General features: G+C 40.0%; 1 protein-coding gene across 2 annotated transcripts in view; it reads left to right on the top strand.

Moving 5' to 3' along the window:
- Positions 1-8424: 8424 nt before the first annotated feature.
- Positions 8425-22987, top strand: part of LOC126355378 (glutaminase kidney isoform, mitochondrial) — a 136074-nt gene continuing 121511 nt past the window's right edge. The window contains exon 1 of one of the 2 annotated variants that reach the window (XM_050005683.1): positions 8425-8851. In XM_050005683.1, the coding sequence (XP_049861640.1) occupies positions 8624-8851 (228 nt within the window). In that variant the 5' untranslated portion in view covers positions 8425-8623. The remainder of the gene's footprint in view (positions 8852-22987) is intronic. The other variant, XM_050005676.1, reaches the window with a different exon arrangement.

Genomic DNA, 22987 nt, shown 5'->3' on the forward strand with positions numbered 1-22987 from the left:
GCATATTTAGCGCTGCACTACACTACGAAGTGACACAGATACATTGCACTGTTTTCCAGTATAATCACAAAGTGTCTGTAAACGACGGTCAGAACGTTCTACCTATCGTTCAATTTCTTGACGACAGAAATCCACCTTTCGGTCACGGAGCCATTCGGATACTGCTGTGTGGGCGTTCCCATTGTCAGGAAATCTACGATTACTGCGAATCAGTTCTTCGATTGCCTGACCACTGTGGTCTGAAGCCGATGTCGATGACATTCTTTCCCGATTATCAGCACCCAAGTTTGTGCAGTCTTGGTCAACTGCGGCTGGATGCAAAATTTCACGGTGGATCGGTTTGCAATGTTTCGCCCACAAGAAACATACTGTCGCGCGTACTTCAAGTCTGGAGTACGTTTCCAGTTGCCGTACCATTTCACTCCCACACTGTGAATCATCTGTTATCCGTGCTGCAGCGTAAGTGTGTCTGCGATAAACGCAGAAGGCGTACTCTCTTGTTACAGTGCGCCACTCTTCTTGCGTAATGGACTTAGCGTGGGAGGAAACGTGTAACTTACTTCTTGAAGCGCCCTCGTAGTCGTCTGGATTAACTTATCACTTAGAAAATACTGTCTGCACAAAAGTTAGAGTGAGAATAGTAGTGGTTCACCTACACTCGTCTCGTAGACTACACGCACAAACTGTGGCAGTTCTCGTGTGCACCCAATATGAAGGCCAAATATTCAGCAACGGTAGTTTCATGCCTGTCCGACGAAAGAGGAACCGTCCTGACTTTTATTCTAAGCGATTAAATCTTGATTAGCCGGAGGGGATTTGAATTCCCGTTCTCTCGAATGCGATTCCAGTGTCTCGCCGCTGTTCCACCTGGCTCGGTGTATTTGCTGAGGAAAAAACCAGACATCTTGAATAATTTGCTAGTGATTGATGGATCCCGTTTCCACGCGACGGATATCTCAGAACGCGTAACATACGATAATGGTTTCCGATAAACTGAATGAATCGCCGTTGTATAATCTGCAAGTGGAATATTAGTGGAGAGCCTGCATCTTCGAGACTGTAAGTTTGTATGACTATGGAAACAATCATTACAAAACTGTAACTGGGAACTCAGAAAGTGTTCCGATGTTTTGTTGATCTAGACTTAACGGTGGATTCACTGTGTAACAACAAGCAAAGTGTATCATTTTCATGAGAATCGCATAGCTGCAGGTATCAAAATTTGAAGCAATCAGACATGGTGTACCTCAGAGCTTTGTTTTGTCACCTGTTGTTGCTGATATAAATAAATGATATACCATTTACATAGCCGAAGGTGCAAATTCCATTCTTTTTGAAGATGATAGAAGTGCAGAAATAAACAGTTGTACCAGTCCTGTTGCTGGAAAGGCAGCTAACGAAATATCTGAAAATATGACAGATGGTTCAAGGCAAATCGATTATCATTAAATTTTGAGAAGACTCATTACATGCAATTCAATAACTCTAATGGAACTCCACAAGCTATTAAAATAGTCTATCAAAACAATAAACTGCAAGAAGTTCAAAGCTGTACTTTTGGGTATCCACATAGATCACAATCTAAATTAGAAGATGCACACACTATTAGAATTAAGGAAACATTTGCAGCATTTAAAAATGGAAGTAGTTTATTCTGCAAATTTTCAATTACTTTTTGGGGAAAGTTATTTTACAAGGATTGTATTTTGTAAATATAGACCAGGCTACAAAAATTATATCCAGCGTCGGTTCTAGAATATCCTGCAGATGTATCTTTAAAAAAGCTCAGTATTTAGACAAATGCTTCACAGCACATTTTTTCATTGATCCCATTTTCTGTTGCCAATATCACACTTTTCTCAAAAAACAGTGTAATGCACGATTACGACACTAGGGCCAAAAACAACATCTACAAAATTTCAAGGACTGACATTAGTACAGAAAAGGGACGAAGACATGCTGAAACATATATTCAACACCGTGTCAGACAAATGATCGTGTGGCATTGTTGGCCAGGATGTCCCAGTCGGGTTCGGCCGCCAAATGCAAGTCTTACTTCAGTCGCCGCCACACTGGGCGACTTGCGCCCGGTGATGAGGCTGAAATGATGACGAGAACAACACAACACCCAGTCCCCGAGTGGAGAAGATCTCCAACACGACCGGAAATCGAACCTGGCCTATGTGCATGGGAGGCAAGCACGTTACCACCTAGCTAAGCAGGTGGACAGCGAGTGCATTATACCCTGGGGAAGGAAATGGCTGTGAAGATGTGTGCAAGGTGGGTGAAGCGATTGCTCACAGTCGACCAAAAGCGCATTCGGCACAACATTTCAGCACAGTGTCTGGCGATGTTTAGTCGCAATCCGTAAGACTTTTTGCGGGATTTGCGACTGTTGATGAAACCTGGATCCATATTTGCACACTACAGTCCAAACGGCAGTCAAAACAATGGACAAAGGCTGATAAAAGTGTACTGAAAAAGTAGATCATTTTGTCGACCTATAAGATGATGGCCATCATTTTTCAAAATTTTTTTAATTAATTTATTTATTTATGTTATTTTTAGATTCGGAAGTAATAATTCTTATAGAGTACTTGCAAATAGGCAGAACCTTATCTGGACCCAGTAATGCTTACTTGTTGGATCGTTCAAAACTTGCATTTGCTGAAAAAGTACCAAAGTTGGTAATCAACAAAATTGCTGTTTCACCATAATAGTGCACCATCCCACAAATCAGCGATAATAAAGGTGAAAGTGAGTGAACTGTGTTTTGAAGTGATTCCTCTTCCACCCTATTCATCAGAATTAGACCCAGGTGAATTCTTCCTGTTCCCTAATTTGAAACTTTAGATTGCTGGGAAGATATTTTCATCCAATGAGGGAGTGATAGTTACAGTAAACGAGTATTATGAGGGGTTGGCAGAATCCATTTTTCCGATGAGATGAAAAAGCTGGAGGATCGATGGACCAATTATATGGCCCTCAAAGGAGATTATGTCGAGAATTAAGGTGAGTTGTTTATGACACAAGCATTTTGTCTTGCTTTTTTACCAGACTTAACTAACTATCCTCGAATATCTTGTCCAAAGACCAAGAGAAAAAGATAAAAAGAACACAAGGGCACATACAGGTGAGTACAAACAGTCATTTTATTTCGTTCAGTATGCTGCTGGGATGGGACAGAATCTTACTAATGTTGATATAAAGTGCTCTTCGCCACGTACTCTACACTAGTTTGCCGAGCGTATATACAGGTGCACATTTAGATACAGGAGAGACATCGCTCATGCACTGACACTTGGACAGCAAACGAGTGCAGGTTGTCCAGATGAAACCTCCCTCATTTCCAGATGCAACTAAAAAAAATGAAAGATTTTGAGACTTATGATTTTAGTCGCAGGTGTTGTTTTCTCAGCAGTTGTGGTATATATTTTAGAATAAAATTCAGTCGTCAGCTGCACGACTAGGAAATTAATTTCGCTCTACCGGTTTCAACAGATTAATCTGTCATCTTTACAAGTGTGATTGTTATTTTAAGAAATGTCTAAGTTGTAAGCAACGACGTGAAAAGAATATTTACCGTCGTTTCGTTTCCCAAGAGTGTTCGGGGGTACTGGGACATACAGAGTTATTCATAAGTACATCCTGGAATTCAGAAGATGAAAGCGCAAAAACTACAGGGCATACTGAAAACGGACACACATCAACGTCAGAGCACCTCTCCAACTTTGTAACGCACACTACACGTGCTCATTATGGGCTTCATTTGTTATGCAAGCACCATTTGTGGATGCATGTGGTTGACGCAATGTGTCCGGGAAGGTGCGAAGATAGCCCGCTTTGCCAATCTGCTAATTGCGTTGCCTATCTGCAGGTGAGAACTAATTCGATGTGACACTGCGGAGGCGAAGATTAACAACGAAACACCCTGTAGGTGCGAGCTGTAATTATAAGAATTCTGCTAACCCTTAGTAGGCTTCCCTTTATCAGCGGGACATTGACCATTGATACATAGCAATAATATGCGATACATTCCAACTGGTTGTCTGATAACCTATCGTGGGACACATGTGTCCCATTGGTAGTCTAAAGGTTAAAGCGAAGAACCTTACTTTTAAATCTTACCAAGATATGACTGAATATTTGTACAGCTTTTTACGGATAGTATTTCTTACAAGTGCGCTGCCTGTGAAAATATGAAGTTAGAAAAACGTAAACGTGGACACCACTCGGGCTTTAGGCCTTAGCCCTGTTCCGAATGGCCGACTGCTGCCTCCAAGGCAGTACGCCGAGAGGACCATCGTGATACCTGCGATCAGCACGTCGCCAGTTCCTTCAGCCGTTATTGCCATTAAATGAATTCTGATGATGTCGATGCTCCTTTATTCAAGCAGCTTCTCATTTGGCTTCACAAGGCTGAATGGATCCGTTCCATACCTTGCTACCTCAGAAGACATCTGAGAAAGTCCTGAGAATCGAACCAAGTCCTTAGCCAAAAGGGGGGGGGGGAGTCCACATGGTCCAGACCCCCCCATCATCTAAATGAAATATACACAAGCTGGCTGCCGTGTAGTGAAATTGATAGATATTTTGATTTTCAATCATACAACAAAAAAGGGATACGCACTGTAGTTAATCAGCAAGTCCAATGTTAGATTTAAGGGCGGGGGGGGGGGGGGGGGGGGGGAGGGGGGACGGAAAATGTAAACATTTATTTAAAAAATCATTACAGCAATATTTATTAATGTACAAATCTAAAATTTTGCATCTGTGAAGGAAAAGAGCTGTGTTTTAACGGAAAAATATAATAAAATATGCAGCATTAATATTTTGCAAGAAATTTGAAATTTCAATTTCTTATTGTGTTTTTCATAAAAAGCCACAAGTCAAATTCTATCATGCAATTAATCTGCAAATTTTATTGTAGTGTCCTGAGAAGGTTATAAGACCACTGAACTACAGTTATTAATTCATGGTACAAACTGAATCAGTAATAGAGGTTTTTATTTTACACATTCAAAATTAACTTTTTTCTACGTACAGCCATCTACAAATCAGAGTGTAAGGGCAGGATATCGTATTTATTTAGTTCCATGGAGACAGCAACACGTTGCGAACAGTTCCTGAAAATTTAATAGCATTAGCGCATATACTTTTTGAGAAAAGGCTTCTAATAATGTAAAAATGTAAAACAGAGGAAATGAGGTTCAAAGATTTTCTTCTCATTTTTCTACATGTAATAAGCTTACCTCAATTTTAAAATCCTCCATACTGATACTCCTCATCCTCCAGGTGTCTCTTCTCTCTTCTTCGAATCTGCCTGGCCTGCATTTGCAGGTAAGACACTGATCTGTTAGCTTTCTTGACCCTGCTCTCGTTAATGGTGTAAAATGCATTTGCTGTAAACATACCAGGATCTATAGCAACTATCTTCAGCACTTCAATTCTGCCATTATTTCCGTTATTGTAACATAAAACTGCATCACAGACACCTATTTTGAGTACTTCAAGTCCACAGAATGTCCTTTTTCAGCATCCAAACCAAATTAAATTATTGAGGCTTTCATTTGCATTTTGTGTCGTTCTGTGAAGACACTTCCTCAGTAAATCAGGGTTTGCAAGAAACCTCAATGTGGGCTTAATTGCATTCATAACAGGTTCTGGTAATGAGTGTTTATGTGAATACGTTTCATTTCTGTTGTTGAACATACACCAATCGTCTTTCGGACACAGATTGTGCAATGGTGTCTAGTTTGTGGAATAAAAATCGCCCACACAGCACGCCTCATTGCCTCTAAATTATGTGTGTTTTTCCTGATAGCTCTCCCATAAGATAACTGAAGAGATTCAATTTCTTTCAGAGTCAGCCTGCCTTTTCCTCCTAGTGGTGTTCCATCCTCAAGTACTTCACCTCTCTTCTCTTTCAGCAAGCGACGAAGCCTACCACCAAGCCTCTTTTGGATGTGGCCAACACATTCCAACTTTTCTATAGTTGTATTTTACAGATTTTTATCTGTTACAGCTGTGAACGAAGATGAGTCCCCTTCAACAAGGTATTTAATATATCTAACATCATACTGGTCCTCAGATCTGGAAGACTTCCTCACAATTGCAGCAGCCTCCATGCCCCCACTTGAGCCAGTATAATTTTTTGAGAATGCTACTGCATGCTTTTCTTGCCCAGTTTCCCACTGTCTTCATTGTTGGATATTTTCCATGTTCCACACTGGTGACAGTATGTAGACATAATTTCTACATCTAAAACTGTAACTGAGTCAATACCAATAACAGATGCAACTCCATAAAGAGATGTGTGACCCCTTTTCATCCAGGTCCCATCTACAGACACACACAGGTCAGTAACACTTGGAGATTCACTGTCATGAATACCTGCCCCAGGATCAATTTCATTTTGGTTTATTTCCACCAATGGCTCCACTGCTTTCTTCATAGAAACTTTGGTAGTATCACATACGGCATCAGACATTTCTTTAATTATTTTTTTAAACCTTGCACACGGTGGAGGCATTTCAGAAAACCACGCAATAAATTACCTCCTTCGTTGCCCTGTCCAAGGCATCTCAGAGCATATGCTCAGTGTCAGTTTTTTTGGAGGAGGAAAACGAAAATTCATAGCTACACGAACTACAAATACATCGTTAAGCCCCACATCCGAAGAGTTAAAGTTGCAATGACAATGAGGTGTGATCATGACGGAAGTACCACAGTCTGAAAACTGTATCTCAAGTCAAAAAACTAAAAATTCTTAATCTATAGAACATTGCACACGGAGTAATAGCATAGGTTTTTGGAACATGAAAAACAAATAGAGTGATTGACTTGAGACAAAGATGCAGTTTTGTCATGCATTTTGGGTACGTGTTTTGCAGCTACTAATGAATAAATAAAAATGAAGAAGTAGCCTATTAACCACTGCGGACACACTCGAAGAGTAGTTCAGCCAAATTTCAGCAAGACGTCTTTATCGGTGTGCCCACAATCCAATTCGTCAGCTTGAGACACAATGTACCTCACACACGACAAAACTACATCTCTGTTTCAAAGGTTCGCCGCTTCATTATTTTTTCAGATTTCAAAAAAAACCAGCTATTTCTCGATACGCAATACCCTACAGATCAAAAAAATTGTGTGTTTTTTGATTTCAGATAAGATTTGCAGAGAGCAAGACATCCGCCATGGACACACCCCATTTTGGGCAGGGGAATTTTATCTCCTTAGATAGCGGACTTAATGACGACTGAATTTCTTTAAAAAATGCGAAAATGTTCTCCAAGATTCAATAAATAATGTACAAAAAATTTCCGTTGATTGCTTCGCCAGTTTTTCAAAACGACCATCGTAAGAATCCCTAATTTTATAGGCTGACTGAGAAGAATGGATCCTTCTAGTTAATTTGAATACTACAATTCCAAAGAGATTCGAAATCGCCTTCTTTATTCTTAAACTCACGACGAAAATTTTATTGAGTTTTTTTTTCAAACAGAGGAGTTCAGCTGATGAAAACAAAGCAGCATTTTTTTTTCAGCGTGTCTCTCGCTGCTGAAATGCAATCAGCGTTTTTAGGTGACTGAAGTAATAAAACTTGAGTACAGTACATACAATATGTCATGATATTTTATAGAAGGCATTAGATCCTTACAACACTGTTTCAGGTATTATCTTGTTTTGTCCTCTCTTAGTTTTTATTTATTCAAATCTTTTATTAGTACTAAAAATTGGTCTTTGTTGCACTGTCTCCTCTGTGTTACCTAACAAAAAAATGGTTCAAATGGCCCTGAACACTATGGGACTTAACTACTGAGATCATCAGTCCCCTATAACTTAGAACTACGTAAACGTAACTAACCTAAGGACATCACACACATCCATGCCCGAGGCAGGATTCGAACCTGCGATCGTAGCGGTTCCAGACTGTAGCGCCTAGAACCACTCGGCCACTGCGGCCGGCTGTTACCTAACACCGTTTTAGTTGCGTCCAGAGGTTTTCTGTAATAGTATTTCTCTTCAGTCATGTAGTTGTGGCTATTCGAATTTCACTCAGTCCAGTCAATGTTATTTATGATACTTAAATGGCTCTAGAGCCCACCTTGTCGGTGTTAACAGCATAATAGCCGATTCGGGCTATTAAAATTGCATATCCATCTGGGTACTATCAAATACCGAAACCTCGTGTCAATATGTTGAACGGTTCACGAAATAAAAGGGGTACAAGTTGCGGGTGATTCACCGTGCATATGTAAATGTGGAAGCTAGATACGCAACAAGTAAAGCTAAATGCGGTAAGTGGAGAAGACGGCGGCGTACTCCGTCACCGCAGCCGAATTCCAGGACTTGGCCTGGAATGACGCTGCCCTGTCTAGCACCTGTCTGTCTCCAGACCCGCCCCCGACGACCGCCAATCGATGTCCGGCAGCGGCGCGTGCGCCCTGGGCGCCGCGCCAGGCCGTCTGCTCGCAAAGATGGAGCCGCGCACTCCCTAAGGGCGGTCGTCGCTGCCGGCACCTGTTCCTGTTCCCCCACAGACAAGACAATAAGAGCTCAGGGTCACCCACGCCACGCACTAGATCGCTGTGCCGACGACGCATCCCACGTTCTTGCGATGTATGGCATGAACGGCGCGTGCCATTCGGGAGTACTTCGGGCTACCGCGAGGAACGTCGTCTGCGGCTGTACCGACTACTTTTGGCTTTGCCCCCCGCAGCTCGCCGCACGCCGGCACATCGCCTCCCTCCCAGCAAGCGACCGCCTGGGATACGAACCGCGGCTTTTGTCGAGGAAGACCTGCGCGGCGAGAATAAACGGACTGTTGCAGTACCACACTACGCCGGTGAGTGTGCCAATTGGCCGCCGTTTGCATAGCGTTCTACTTCCCCCGCATGCCGATTTCACATGTGCTTGTAATTATATATATATATATATGTGTGTGTGTCTTTCTCTGTTTGTCTGTGCGTGTCAGTGCTCTCTGCAGCTTCGTAGTTGCCAGCAGCACTGACCGAGCCGAACTGCTGGCGTAACATCGTCCTCGCCTCGCGTGTTGATCTCGTCAACCTGCGCAAATCGTCCCACCCGGGAGCTGAGATTTATAAATAGCACCGAGGTTAATATAGTCGGCGCCAGCCGGTCATTTGCAGGACAGGGCAGGAGTACGACTGCCCCGACGCGTTTCGCAACGGTGGTTTCGAAACGGCCACACTGCATGCGTTTTCTGCTAAAAATTCTTCACTGCCAACTACAGCTCTACAGTACAGTCCCTTTAACATGTGTGTCTTCGCCTCTGTCTTCCTCTATCACGCACTGATAAGGACACCGTGAGACCTGCTATAAATTTTACGAGATAGCGTTATTAGTATTCCGCGAAATGTGCTGCGGTCCGATTTTCTCTGCAATGTAAGTTTAAATGCGATAAAAAGTCTTCAGATGTTATTCTTTTGTTAGAATATTTCTTTTAATTTCTTTAGTGTCTCGTCAGCTACAACGTCCTTTGAGATATACGAGTAATTACTTAATCACGATGGAATAAATAAAAATTTAAAACAATAAGTTTACGGTGCGTAAAGTGTTTAGGCCTACTAATTGCGCAAGTTCGTTGAAACAAAAATAATATAGGCCTGCATGACCTAGTCCCCCATTCTTTATCCTTTCAGGACATTTCCTGAGACTACTCAGCATATTTTGATCTTCCCGAACGCCAAATTTAAAGAAGGTAAATTTTATGCAGGTAGACCTTAAGGTCTCAGTTAAATCTAAGTGGTCGTGGTGACCTCACTGTTGCAAAGAACGTTCGTTACCTGGTAGTAAGAAAAGACTAATTTCGTCAATGAAGAAGTGTAAGCAGTCTTTCCTAACAATTTTTGTTGCTTCACCCTTGCATTTCTTTAGCTTACCATAACCGTCTTTGTAATGAATTATAATATTTTTGTCACGGTATACGCAAATATGTTTAAAAAGCGTCTTATCCTGTCACTACGGTTATCATCGTACTACCATTACTACGAAGCGAACACTGTCTGGTCTGTATAATAGAATTCACAAGCTTTGTGCAGCTTAAAAGAGAGATCAAATTGTTTTATCCGGGCGCTATGTATACGATAGTCACGAATTGTATCGATTAAGGGTGCCACTATTGATTAGCCGTGCGAGGCGTCGATTAGACGATTAGACTTGTTGCAGCGTTAGGCTTGCGCTGTTTCATTCGTGAAAAATGGACAGACATGCTACGAATTTGCATGTAAATGTCAGCATAGCGTTCAGCAGTACTAATTGTGGCATTCCGCATGGCGTTGCAGCCGCATAGGGCAATGCTCGGAATATATTCCAGGTTGTGCCTTCATTTTATGAATTAATTTTTCCCTGAGTCACCCGCATAATAGATTCTTGCCGAGTGGCACGTAGCCTATATTATAAACAACAGCAAAAACTTTTAAAAGAGTTAATGATTGTCGTTTCCATCCAAGATTCACAATTTTTCATATGTGTATGTAGTAACACGAACGGCAGCAACTAGGGCAACAGTTGTAACGAATCACAGAACGAAGGCGTCCTCGTTTGTTCATAATTTTTGTCGTTCTGTGAATATAATACTATACATTTTATATATACTAATGTATGAGGAAGACGCTGTATTACTGTATATATCCTTGTATAAAGAGATCTACGGATGAATAAAGCTACTACTACTACTACTGCGCGATCAGATTTTTAAGTTGTGTAATAATCCCTGGTAATTCGAGCGTTTCATATAGAATGGTTTTGAATATTGAGCTTTGCCTATATAGTTCGCAAAAATCTGTTATCATTGTTTGCATATTCTAAATTGCCATGTTCGTTTACATATGAAATGTTTATTGGTTCGTGCCCCCTCCCCCCCCTTAAAGATTTTAAATTTGTTTTGTCATATGACAGTATTATCTGTACAACTTCTGTACTGTTGAATTTTAAACCGTTCATATCACTTAGCTCGCCCTCAGAAGTAAATAAGAAACGCACATTAGTATTTGCAGTAGCGAAATGCAAGCAGGAACAGTAACAGCAGTTTTTCTTGTTGTCTACTTTGTTGTTGTTGTCTTCAGTCCTGAGACTGGTTTGATGCAGCTCTCCATGCTACTCTATCCTGTGCAAGCTGCTTCATCTCCCAGTACCTACTGCAACCTACATCCTTCTGAATCTGCTTAGTGTACTCATCTCTCGGTCTCCCTCTACGATTTTTACCCTCCATGCTGCCCTCCAATGCTAAATTTGTGATCCCTTGATGCCTCAAAACATGTCCTACCAACCGATCCCTTCTTCTAGTCAAGTTGTGCCACAAACTTCTCTTCTCCCCAATCCTATTCAATACCTCCTCATTAGTTACGTGATCTATCCACCTTATCTTCAGTATTCTTCTGTAGCACCACATTTCGAAAGCTTCTATTCTCTTCTTGTCCAAACTAGTTATCGTCCATGTTTCACTTCCATACATGGCTACACTCCAAACAAATACTTTCAGAAACGACTTCCTGATACATAGATCTATATTCGATGTTAACAAATTTCTCTTCTTCAGAAACGCTTTCCTTGCCATTGCCAGTCTACATTTTATATCCTCTCTACTTCGACCATCATCAGTTATTTTACTTCCTAAATAGCAAAACTCCTTTACTACTTTAAGTGTCTCATTTCCTAATCTAATTCCCTCAGCATCACCCGATTTAATTTGACTACATTCCATTATCCTCGTTTTGCTTTTGTTAATGTTCATCTTATATCCTCCTTTCAAGACACTGTCCATTCCGTTCAACTGCTCTTCCAAGTCCTTTGCCGTCTCTGACAGAATTACAATGTCATCGGCGAACCTCAAAGTTTTTACTTCGTCTCCATGAATTTTAATACCTACTCCAAATTTTTCTTTTGTTTCCTTTACTGCTTGCTCAATATACAGATTGAATAACATCGGGGAGAGGCTACAACCCTGTCTCACTCCTTTCCCAACCACTGCTTCCCTTTCATGCCCCTCGACTCTTATTACTGCCATCTGTTTTCTGTACAAATTATAAATAGCCTTTCGCTCCCTGTATTTTACCCCTGCCACCTTTAGAATTTGAAAAAGAGTATTCCAGTCAACATTGTCAAAAGCTTTCTCTAAGTCTACAAATGCTAGAAACGTAGGTTTGCCTTTTCTTAATCTTTCTTCTAAAATAAGTCGTAAGGTCAGTATTGCCTCACGTGTTCCAACATTTTGACGGAATCCAAACTGATCCTCCCCGAGGTCTGCATCTACCAGTTTTTCCATTCGTCTGTAAAGAATTCGCGTTAGTATTTTGCAGACGTGGCTTATTAAACTGATAGTTCGGTAATTTCCACATCTGTCAGCACCTGCTTTCTTTGGGATTGGAATTATTATATTCTTCTTGAAGTCTGAGGGTATTTCGCCTGTCTCATACATCTTGCTCACCAGCTGGTAGAGTTTTGTCATGACTGGCTCTCCCAAGGCCGTCAGTAGTTCTAATGGAATGCTGTCTACTCCGGGGGCCTTGTTTCGACTCAGGTCTTTCAGTGCTCTGTCAAACTCTTCACGCAGTATCGTATCTCCCATTTCGTCTTCATCTACATCCTCTTCTATTTCCATAATATTGTCCTCAAGTACATCGCCCTTGTATAAACCTTCTATATACTCCTTCCACCTTTCTACCTTCCCTTCTTTGCTTAGAACTGGGCTGCCATCTGAGCTCTTGATATTCATACACGTGGTTCTCTTCTCTCCAAAGGTCTCTTTAATTTTCCTGTAGGCAGTATCTATCTTACCCCTAGTGAGATAAGCTTCTACATCCTTACATTTGTCCTCTAGCCATCCCTGTTTAGCCATTTTGCACTTCCTGTCGATCTCATTTTTGAGACGTCTGTATTCCTTTTTGCCTGCTTCATTTACTGCATTTTTATATTTTCTCCTTTCATCAATTAAATTCAATATTTCTTCTGTTACCCAAGGATTTCTAGCAGCCCTCGTCTTTGTACCTACTTTATCCTCTGCTGCCTTCACTACTACATCCCTCAGAGCTACCCATTCTTCTTCTACTGTATTTCTTTCCCCTATTCCTGTCAATTGTTCCCTTATGCTCTCTCTGAAACTCTGTACAACCTCTGGTTCTTTCAGTTTATCCAGGTCCCATCTCCTTAATTTCCCACATTTTTGCAGTTTCTTCAGTTTTAATCTACAGGTCATAAGCAATAGATTGTGGTCAGAGTCCACATCTGCCCCTGGAAATGTCTTACAGCTTAAAACCTGGTTCCTAAATCTCTGTCTTACCATTATATAATCTATCTGATACCTTTTAGTATCTCCAGGGTTCTTCCACGTATACAACCTTCTTTCATGATTCTTAAACCAAGTGTTAGCTATGATTAAGTTGTGCTCTGTGCAAAATTCTACTAGGCGGCTTCCTCTTTCATTTCTTAGCCCCAATCCATATTCACCTACTATATTTCCTTCTCTCCCTTTTCCTACACTCGAATTCCAGTCACCCATTACTATTAAATTTTCGTCTCCCTTTACTATCTGAATAATTTCTTTTATTTCATCGTACTTTTCTTCAATTTCTTCATCATCTGCAGAGCTAGTTGGCATATAAACTTGTACTACTGTAGTAGGTGTGGGCTTCGTATCTATCTTGGCCACAATAATGCGTTCACTATGCTGTCTGTAGTAGCTTACCCGCATTCCTATTTTCCTATTCATTATTAAACCTACTCCTGCATTACCCCTATTTGATTTTGTGTTTATAACCCTGTAGTCACCTGACCAGAAGTCTTGTTCCTCCTGCCACCGAACTTCACTAATTCCCACTATATCTAACTTTAACCTATCCATTTCCCTTTTTAAATTTTCTAACCTACCTGCCCGATTAAGGGATCTGACATTCCATGCTCCGATCCGTAGAACGCCAGTTTTCTTTCTCCTGATAACGACATCCTCCTGAGTAGTCCCCGCCCGGAGATCCGAATGGGGGACTATTTTACCTCCGGAATATTTTACCCAAGAGGATGCCATCATCATTTAATCATACAGTAAAGCTGCATGTCCTCGGGAAAAATTACGGCTGTAGTTTCCCCTTGCTTTCAGCCGTTCGCAGTACCAGCACAGCAAGGCCGTTTTGGTTAATGTTGCAAGGCCAGATCAGTCAATCATCCAGACTGTTGCCCCTGCAACTACTGAAAAGGCTGCTGCCCCTCTTCAGGAACCACACGTTTGTCTGGCCTCTCAACAGATACCCCTCCGTTATGGTTGCACCTACGGTACGGCCATCTGTATCGCTGAGGCACGCAAGCCTCCCCACCAACGGCAAGGTCCATGGTTCATGGGGGGAGGCGTTGTCTACTTATGAATTGGGAATATGTAATGTCGCTATAGAACATGAAAATGCAATGCGTTGTTTTCCATTCTGACACATAACATAATTTACTTAGCAGTGAGTCTTCTTCAACTCTACCTCCCATCTTTTATTAAGATAGAGACTTGCACATATCCTTGTGGTTCTTTGTCTTGAATTCTTACAGTTATGAAGAAGCCTTATCTACCCTGCAATTTCATAAAAGTTTGTATTAACAATATCCAGACTTTTATTAATGCAGTATCCAGAGTTTGAATAATGTGGTCAAGGTATTGGCCTTCTTCATACGTAATAATTATTAAGTAATTCAAATGAATTCCGTGTTTCTTTATAAACTCAATGATTTATAGAATCACAAAGAGCAATTTTTAATTGCAACAGGATTAACATACTAACCATTTTCCTATCCCAGTGCACAACAAGTCAAGCAGCTCACGTGGTTACACCAGAACTATTTCGGAATGGTAAACTGGATAGCAAAATTAAATGATCCAAGCATAAGGTGGATAAATCTGAACAAATCTGTTGTTATTCTCATGTAATACATCAACTGTACACATTGCATAATTTATATGTGTTATTTACATAGTTTTTGCTCCAGAATAAGCTCCTTGAAAACCAGTTTGCAAGACAACTCTGTACAAGTACAAAACTTGGACAATGAGAATGGCAGAAGTGAGACATTAATCTTCTCTATACCATATTGATAGAAGGTACAGGGACATTAGCTGGTCAGCATTGATGAAAAACAACTTTTTCCCATCCACTGCACTTTATGGTGTTACTTTTATATGTTACTGATTGTAAAGCTAGATAGCTTTATCTTCAGGCAGTTGGATGCTTGAATCAGTCAAGATCAGAAACTCATGCTGTCTCCTACAAACACAAGGTATTCTAATTCAGTCTTCATGTACCTGTACCAGCTTAATTTGAGGATATACTGCAACTGTATAATTATACATAATATAAGGTAAGATAGGGCTCTCAAAACCAGATTTTAAACAGAAGTACATTTTCAGGGGCAGATATGGACTCTGACCATAATTTATTAGTTATGAAATTCAGATGAAAAGCGAAGTAACTACAGAAAGTTGGACCCAGATATACTGAAAGAACCAAAGATTGTTGAGAGCATTAAAGGGGCATTAATAATGGTTGGAATAAATGTGGGATAGGAATACAATGAAAGGTGAATTGGTAACTTTGAGAGATAAAGTAGTTAAGACAGGGGAGGATCAAGTAGCAAGAAAGACAAGGCCCATTAGAAATAGTTGGATGACACACAAGATATGCAATTTAACTGATGAATCAGGAAAATATGAACATGCAGCAATTGAAGTGCTTATAAACTAATATTGACAATAAGTGCTAAATGGATAAGCAGGAATGGCTAGCAGCATGTATGACTTGGAGAAAGATAGATATTGCCTATGAGAAAATTAAAGAGCCCATTGAAGGAAAGAAAAACAAATGCAAGAAGAGTTTAACAGAGACCTAAGTCAAAACAAGGCCCTTGAAGCAGAACACATTCCATCAGAATTACTGACATCGTTGGGAGAGCAAGAAAAATGTAAGTTTTTGAAAACAGCCGCAAGTTGCCCTTTGCATTTTTTGTTTACTGGTTTTGCTCTTGAAATTAGCAGCAGCATCATCAAAATATGCAGTTTAAAGTTGGCTGGCAGAATTAAAGATTGCATTTAAAGTTGGCTGACAGCTCTGTAGATTAAACTGGCTGTACTATCACACTTAAACTTGATGTTTAAAGTATAGTATTGAAAGAAGTATTCATCCTGTTGTGCAAAGAATATGACAGTTCCAATTCCAAAGATAGTAGGTCTGACAAGTGTGAATATTATATAACCAGCAGTTTACTCAGCTGTAGTTGCAAAATATTGGTATAAATTATTACCAGAGGAGATCAACTTGAGTTCCAGAGAAGTGTAAGAACCTATGAGACAGTACTGACGTTACAGCTTACATTAGAGGATAGATTAATGAAAGTCAAACCAATGTTTATGACACTCGTAGATTGAGAAAAAGCTCTTGACAATGTTGACTAGAATGCACTTTGAAATTCTGAAGGTAGCAGAGGTAAAATATAGGAAGTGAAAGGTTATTTACAGCTTGTAGTAGAACTAGACTGGTGTTACAAGATTTAAAGGACTTGGAGGGGGAGCAGTTGTCGAGAGAGAACGGACATTGTTGAGTCTGTACATTAATCAAGCATTAAATCAAACCAAGGAGAAATGTGGAAAGCAAATTAAAGTACAGGGAAAAGAAATAAAAACTTCACAGTCTTCGCTGAGGCAGCAAAGTGCTTGGGTGAGCATTTGAATGGAATGTATAGTGTCATGGAAAGAGGTTATGAGAACATAAATAAAAATAAAATGGAATGTAGTTTAATTAAATTGGGTGCTGCTGAGGAAATATAGATTAGGAAATTAGACACTCAAAGCAGTAGCTTATTTTTCTATTTGGGGAGCATAATAACTAATGATGGCCAAATAGAATGTGGTTTAATTAAATCAGGTGTTACTGAGGAAATCATCAGATACTAAAGGCAGTACATTTGTTTTGCTGTTTGGGCAGGAAAATAGCTGATGATGGTTGAACTGGAGAGGACATGCAATGTAGACCAGCGACAGCATTTCTGAAAAAGAGAAATCTGTCAACATGTAGAATAAATTTAAGTATTAAGAAGCCTTTTTTGAAAGTACTTGTGTGGAGTGTAGCCACATATGGAATTGTAACATGGACAGTGAAAAGTTCACACAAGAAGAAAATTAAAGCTTTTGATATTCAGTACTACAGAAGAGTGCTGAAGATTGGAGAGATAGATTGAATAATTAATGAAGAGGTATCGAATCGGATTGGCAAAAACAGAAATTTATGGTAACGCATGACTAAAAAGAAGGGATTGGTTAATAAGAAACATCATGAGGCATCAGAGAATCACTGATTTGGTAATGGAATGAGTGGATCATTAATTGTAGAGGGAGACCAAAGCTTGAATACAGTAATCAGGTTCAAATGAACAGAAGTTGCTCTAGTTATGAATGGGCACTCACAGGGCAGATTGCTACAGTCAACCAGACTTCAGATTGCAGACCACAACAGGTGTTGTAACTATGATATTATGTAATTTTTCAAGTTAAGATAGTACACATGTATTGGAAATCCAAACCCTGGATTTATATGAGACAGTACAAGTTTCCAGCTCATGAGTGATCCATGCACCCAGTCAAGGTATCTGCAAATTACGATATGTAGCTTTGAAATTAGTCGATGTAAAACTTAAGTCCAATATATACAATTGAAGGAAAATAATAAGAAATGTGGGTTATCAGAAATGATCAGAAACCTTGAAAATATCCAAAGAGACTGTTGAAGATAATATTGATTAGAGCAAGACAGGAATGTAGGTGTCCTACCAGCAAGTCAATGAAAAAAGGCCTACTTAAGAATATGATTCAAAGAGGTGGAATAGGCACATAGTACAACAACAGTTGTTGCTGAGAACTATAGATTAAGGTTTGGTGGAAGGAAAAACATCTTTCAGGGGCAGACCTAGATGTGTAAGGCAGATTGTAGATTAAGTAGGGTGCAGCAGTTACACTGAAAACAAGAGGCTAGCTGGCTAGCAACCGGTACATAGAACTGCATCAAACCAACCTTAGGGTCAATGATTGAAATGATTCCAGTTTGTAGGACCTACTAGTTCTCATCTGTAGTAGTGTTCTCATTCCACAGAGTTGTTGAAACTGAGATCTGTGTAAAAATTTTACTGTTATACCATATTTTTAACTTTTTTATAAAGCACTCTTAATTGTAAGTTACGTTATAGGTACGATCCATCCATATCTAGTGTTTAGTATGGAATTTTCTAAGCTGGTCTGGAAGTTTGCAACAGATTGTTAGTAGACATCAAACAGGGAACTGAAAATCCCAATATTTTTAAAAAAGTAAAAGAATACCGTATTAGCCACTAGTTATACAATTTATGAGAATGTTTAGACTCATTATGTAAATTCCACATAACTCTAGTATTTGTACTGGCTGCATTCTGGCATTGTCAGTACATATATATGGTTGATTGTGGTTCATGTAAAGTAAATGCTTCATGTGAGTATTATATAAAACAGCACATAAGTGGTTTAAGAGAAGAAACAGCAGCTTTTTTCAAAGTATCTGTTTTACTCACAGTACACAGTTATGAAGTACTCAAATTGCGATTCTTGTAATTGTCAGTGTGAGTTGATTAGCACTAGGCATAATTTGCTGTTAGTATACTTTAAAGAAATAGCTAGCAGTAGTTGCTCCTACCTGTTAGTTTATAAATAATTCTTGCACCAGTGAAAAGATGAATGAAATAGATAATATTGTCACTGGTATTGAGAAACAGCTGGGCTCAATGGAATCCCTGTTAGATTCTATACCCAATTCATCACTGAGTTAGCCCTTCTGTCAACTGTAATCTATCATAGATCCCTCAACAGAAAACTGTGCCCAGTAGTGTGAAGAAATCACAGGTCACACTTGTCTACAAGAAGGGTAGCAGGAGTGATCCACCAAACTACTATCCAAAATCCATGACACCTATTTGTCGCAGAATCCTAGAACATATTCTGAGCTCAAACATAATGAGGCAGCTCAAACAAAATGAACTCCTCCGTGCCAAGCACCTGGGATTTTGGAAACATAGATCATGGGAAACTCAACTCACACTTTTGTCAACTGATATCCTGAAAGCCATGTATCAAGGCAGCATTTGACTCAGTATCACACCTACTCTTGTTATCAAAAGTACAATTATATGAGGTATCAGATGAAACGTGACTGGATTGAGGATTTATTGGTAGGGAGGATTCAGCATGTTATCTTGGATGGAGACTCATCGGCACATGTAGAAGTAATTTGGGTGTACCCCAGGGAAGTGTGTTGGGTCCTTTGCTGTTCTATTTGTGTATTAATGGCCTTATATACAATATTAATAGTAACCTCAGACTCTTCGCAAATGATGCAGTTATCTACAATGAAGTGCAGTCAGAAGAAAGCTGCAAAAATATCCAGTCAGACTTTGATAAGATTTCAAAGTGGTGCAGAGATTGGCGACTTGGTTTAAATATTCAGAAATGTAAAATTGTGCACTACAAAACAATATAATATAAGGGTGTCACAGTTGGAACTGGTAAACTCATACAAATTGCTGTGTGTAATTCTTAGTCCCTACTAAATGAAATGGAATGATCACATATGCTGTCATGAGTAAAGCAGGTAGCAGAATTTGGTCTCTTGGTAGAATGTCCCTGATGAATGTGTGAATATTGGAGCATAGCACTCAGTATAATATTTGCTTACTTTTTGATGGTACATCCTTGCTCCAGGCCAGGCTACTTACGCTATGCGGGAAACAATATGCTTACCCTCCCCTATCAGTAATCCTCTTATTATTCCCCCTGCTATCGTCTGTTATGTTCTTTAGGTACTTGAAATTTTCCTCTTTCTTTAGTAATTGCCCTCTTTTATTTGTATCCATTTGTACTCTTCTCTCATTCCTCACTGTTACCATCACTTCAACCTCTATACAGTAAATTTCGATCCATATTATCCTACCACTTCCTCCCAAACATTTAGCCTATCTTGCATATATCTTTTCCATTTCCCCACACATTAAATCATCTGCAAATACCATTGCTTCCATATTTTCATCTCCTATTCACACTGCAACTCTTGTCATTCTCTCATCCGTAATGGTCATGCAAAGTGGGAGTAGTGCACTCCCTTCAGAGAAATTAGGTTGGCACTGTATCTGCAAATAGGAACCTTATCTCACTGTCAAGAAGTGAAGCTTTATGTAGTTCTTATCATCGTGCAGTGACTGTCATTTTCTCGTTATTTATGCTCCATGTTCAGTGACACAATAAAGCACTACTCATCACAATTGATGGCATATCAATAAGCATCACAGATGTAAATGGAAACGATTCATAAAACAGGAATTTAAAGGGTGTCAAAGATAAGAATGAAGGAAATGTGTGGAAGAAGTCTGAGTTCTGTGAAAATAGGAGAAGAGAAGACAGACTGGTTTGAACAGAAAAATGTGTTGAAACAAGGGAGTGCACTATCCCCTCTACTTTTTATGTCCATTATGGATGAGATAATGACAATAGTGGTTGTGTGAAGAGGAGATGAAAATATGGTGTTTGCAGGTGATTTGATGTCCTTTTACAAATGGTTTCTGTTTACATCCGTGACCACAAGGGGAACAACACACTTATTGATGTACCACTGGTTGTGATGAATAGGGCTTTATTATTCATTGAATATGGAGCATGAATAACAAGAAAATGACAGTCATTGTTTGATGATAAGAATTAATAAAGGTCCACTTCTTGACAATGAGCAATAAGGTTAGCACTGTCTCTGCTAATAAGAAGTTCGCACAGATTATATGTTTGATCACTGAAATAGGAAATTTCTCCTAATGTCCATGAATGCTAAGTCCCACGAGGCAACCGTCAGTAATAAGCAGTGACTGCACCTGTTGATGGCTGAGTGGACCAAAGAACATACGGTAGGCAATGCCAGCAAGGCCGCAGTTGGCAGGTGGGCAGTGGCGGCACGGTGATGGTGTAGTGGCTCGTGGAACATATGGAGCTGGACGCATAAGGCTGGGGCCAGTGGCAGGCAGCAATCACTTGATGCAATGGTGAGGTGACTGAGGGGCATGCTGTAGGTAGAGTCCTTCAAGACTGATCATTGGTACTATTGCATGGCTTCTTGTGTAGACAGGTGGCGTCCGGGATGAGAGCTCAGCAAGGACTGTGTGGCTATGTGTTTGGCAGCTGGTTATACATGTTTGGTTTCCAGGAGGTTCATGACTGGTGTAGAAAAATATTTCCATGATTGCGGCACTGCCTGGAGTGATGCTGGAGTCACTACATTGTACATAAATTTCCATAAGTCTGTAGAGTAAATATGCCTGTTTTTACAGACAGTTAATGTGGAGCCTCTAGTGTTAATTACAAGTGGCCAAGTTGTGTCGAGACAATTGGTGGCAGACTGAATGTGTTGTACACTTGAATTTTGATGGGATACCACACCAGGATTCCACATTCCCCAGATGCTTCTTTCCACACTATTATTCACCTTCCCTATGTTCAGAAAAACCATTACTAAATCATTTATGTATTCATAGTGCCTCTCTTGAAGCTGCCTTACACTAAAAATTAGATCAGCTGTTGACTTTTCTAGTTGTTGTTGTTGTTGTGGTCTTTAGTCCTGAGACTGGTTTGATGCAGCTCTCCATGCTACTCTATCCTGTGCAAGCTTCTTCAGCCCCCAGTACCTACTGCAACCTACATCCTTCTGAATCTGCTTGGTGTATTCATCTCTTGGTCTCCCTCTACGATTTTTACCCTCCACGCTGCCCTCCAATACTAAATTGGTGATCCCTTGATGCTTCAGAACATGTCCTACCAACCGATCCCTTCTTCTGGTCAAGTTGTGCCACAAACTTCTCTTCTCCCCAATCCTATTCAATATTTCCTCATTAGTTATGCGATCTACCCATCTAATCTTCAGCATTCTTCTGTAGCACCACATTTCGAAAGCTTCTAGTCTCTTCTTGTCCAAACTATTTATCATCAATGTTTCACTTCCATACATGGCTGCACTCCATACAAATACTCTCAGAAAAGACTTCTTGACACTTAAATCTATACTCGATGTTAACAAATTTCTCTTCTTCAGAAACGCCTTCCTTGCCATTGCCAGTCTACATTTTATATCCTCTCTACTTTGACCATCATCAGTTATTTTGCTCCCCAAATAGGAAAACTCCTTTACTACTTTAAGTGTCTCATTTCCTAATCTAATTTCCTCAGCATCACCCGACTTAATTCGACTACATTCCATTATCCTCCGTTTTGCTTTTGTTGATGTTCATCTTATATACTCCTCTCAAGACACTGTCCATTCTATTTAACTGCTCTTCAAAGTTCTTTGCTGTCTCTGACAGAATTACAATGTCATTGGCGAACCTCAAAGTTTTTATTTCTTCTCCATGGATTTTAATACCTACTCCAATTTTTTCTTTTGTTTCCTTTACTGCTTGCTCAATATACAGATTGAATAACATCGGGGAGAGACTACAACCCTGTCTCACTCCCTTCCCAACCACTGCTTCCCTTTCATGTCCCTCGACTCTTATAACTGCCATCTGGTTTCTGTACAAATTGCAAATAGCCTTTCGCTCCCTGTATTTTACCCCTGCCACCTTTAGAATTTGAAAGAGAGTATTCCAGTCAACATTGTCAAAAGCTTTCTCTAAGTCTACAAATGCTAGAAACGTAGGTTTGCCTTTCCTTAATCTTTCTTCTAAGATAAGTCATAAGGTAAGTATTGCCACACGTGTTCCAGTATTTCTACGGAATCCAAACTGATCTTCCCCGAGGCCAGCTTCTACTAGTTTCTCCATTTGTCTGTAAAGAATTTGTGTTAGTATTTTGCAGCCTTGGCTTATTAAACTGATTGTTCGGTAATTTTCACATTTGTCACCACCTGCTTTCTTTGGGATTGGAATTATTATATTCTTCTTG

The sequence above is a fragment of the Schistocerca gregaria genome, chromosome 1 (assembly GCF_023897955.1).
Source record: "Schistocerca gregaria isolate iqSchGreg1 chromosome 1, iqSchGreg1.2, whole genome shotgun sequence".
NCBI classification, from domain to species: Eukaryota; Metazoa; Arthropoda; class Insecta; order Orthoptera; family Acrididae; genus Schistocerca; species Schistocerca gregaria.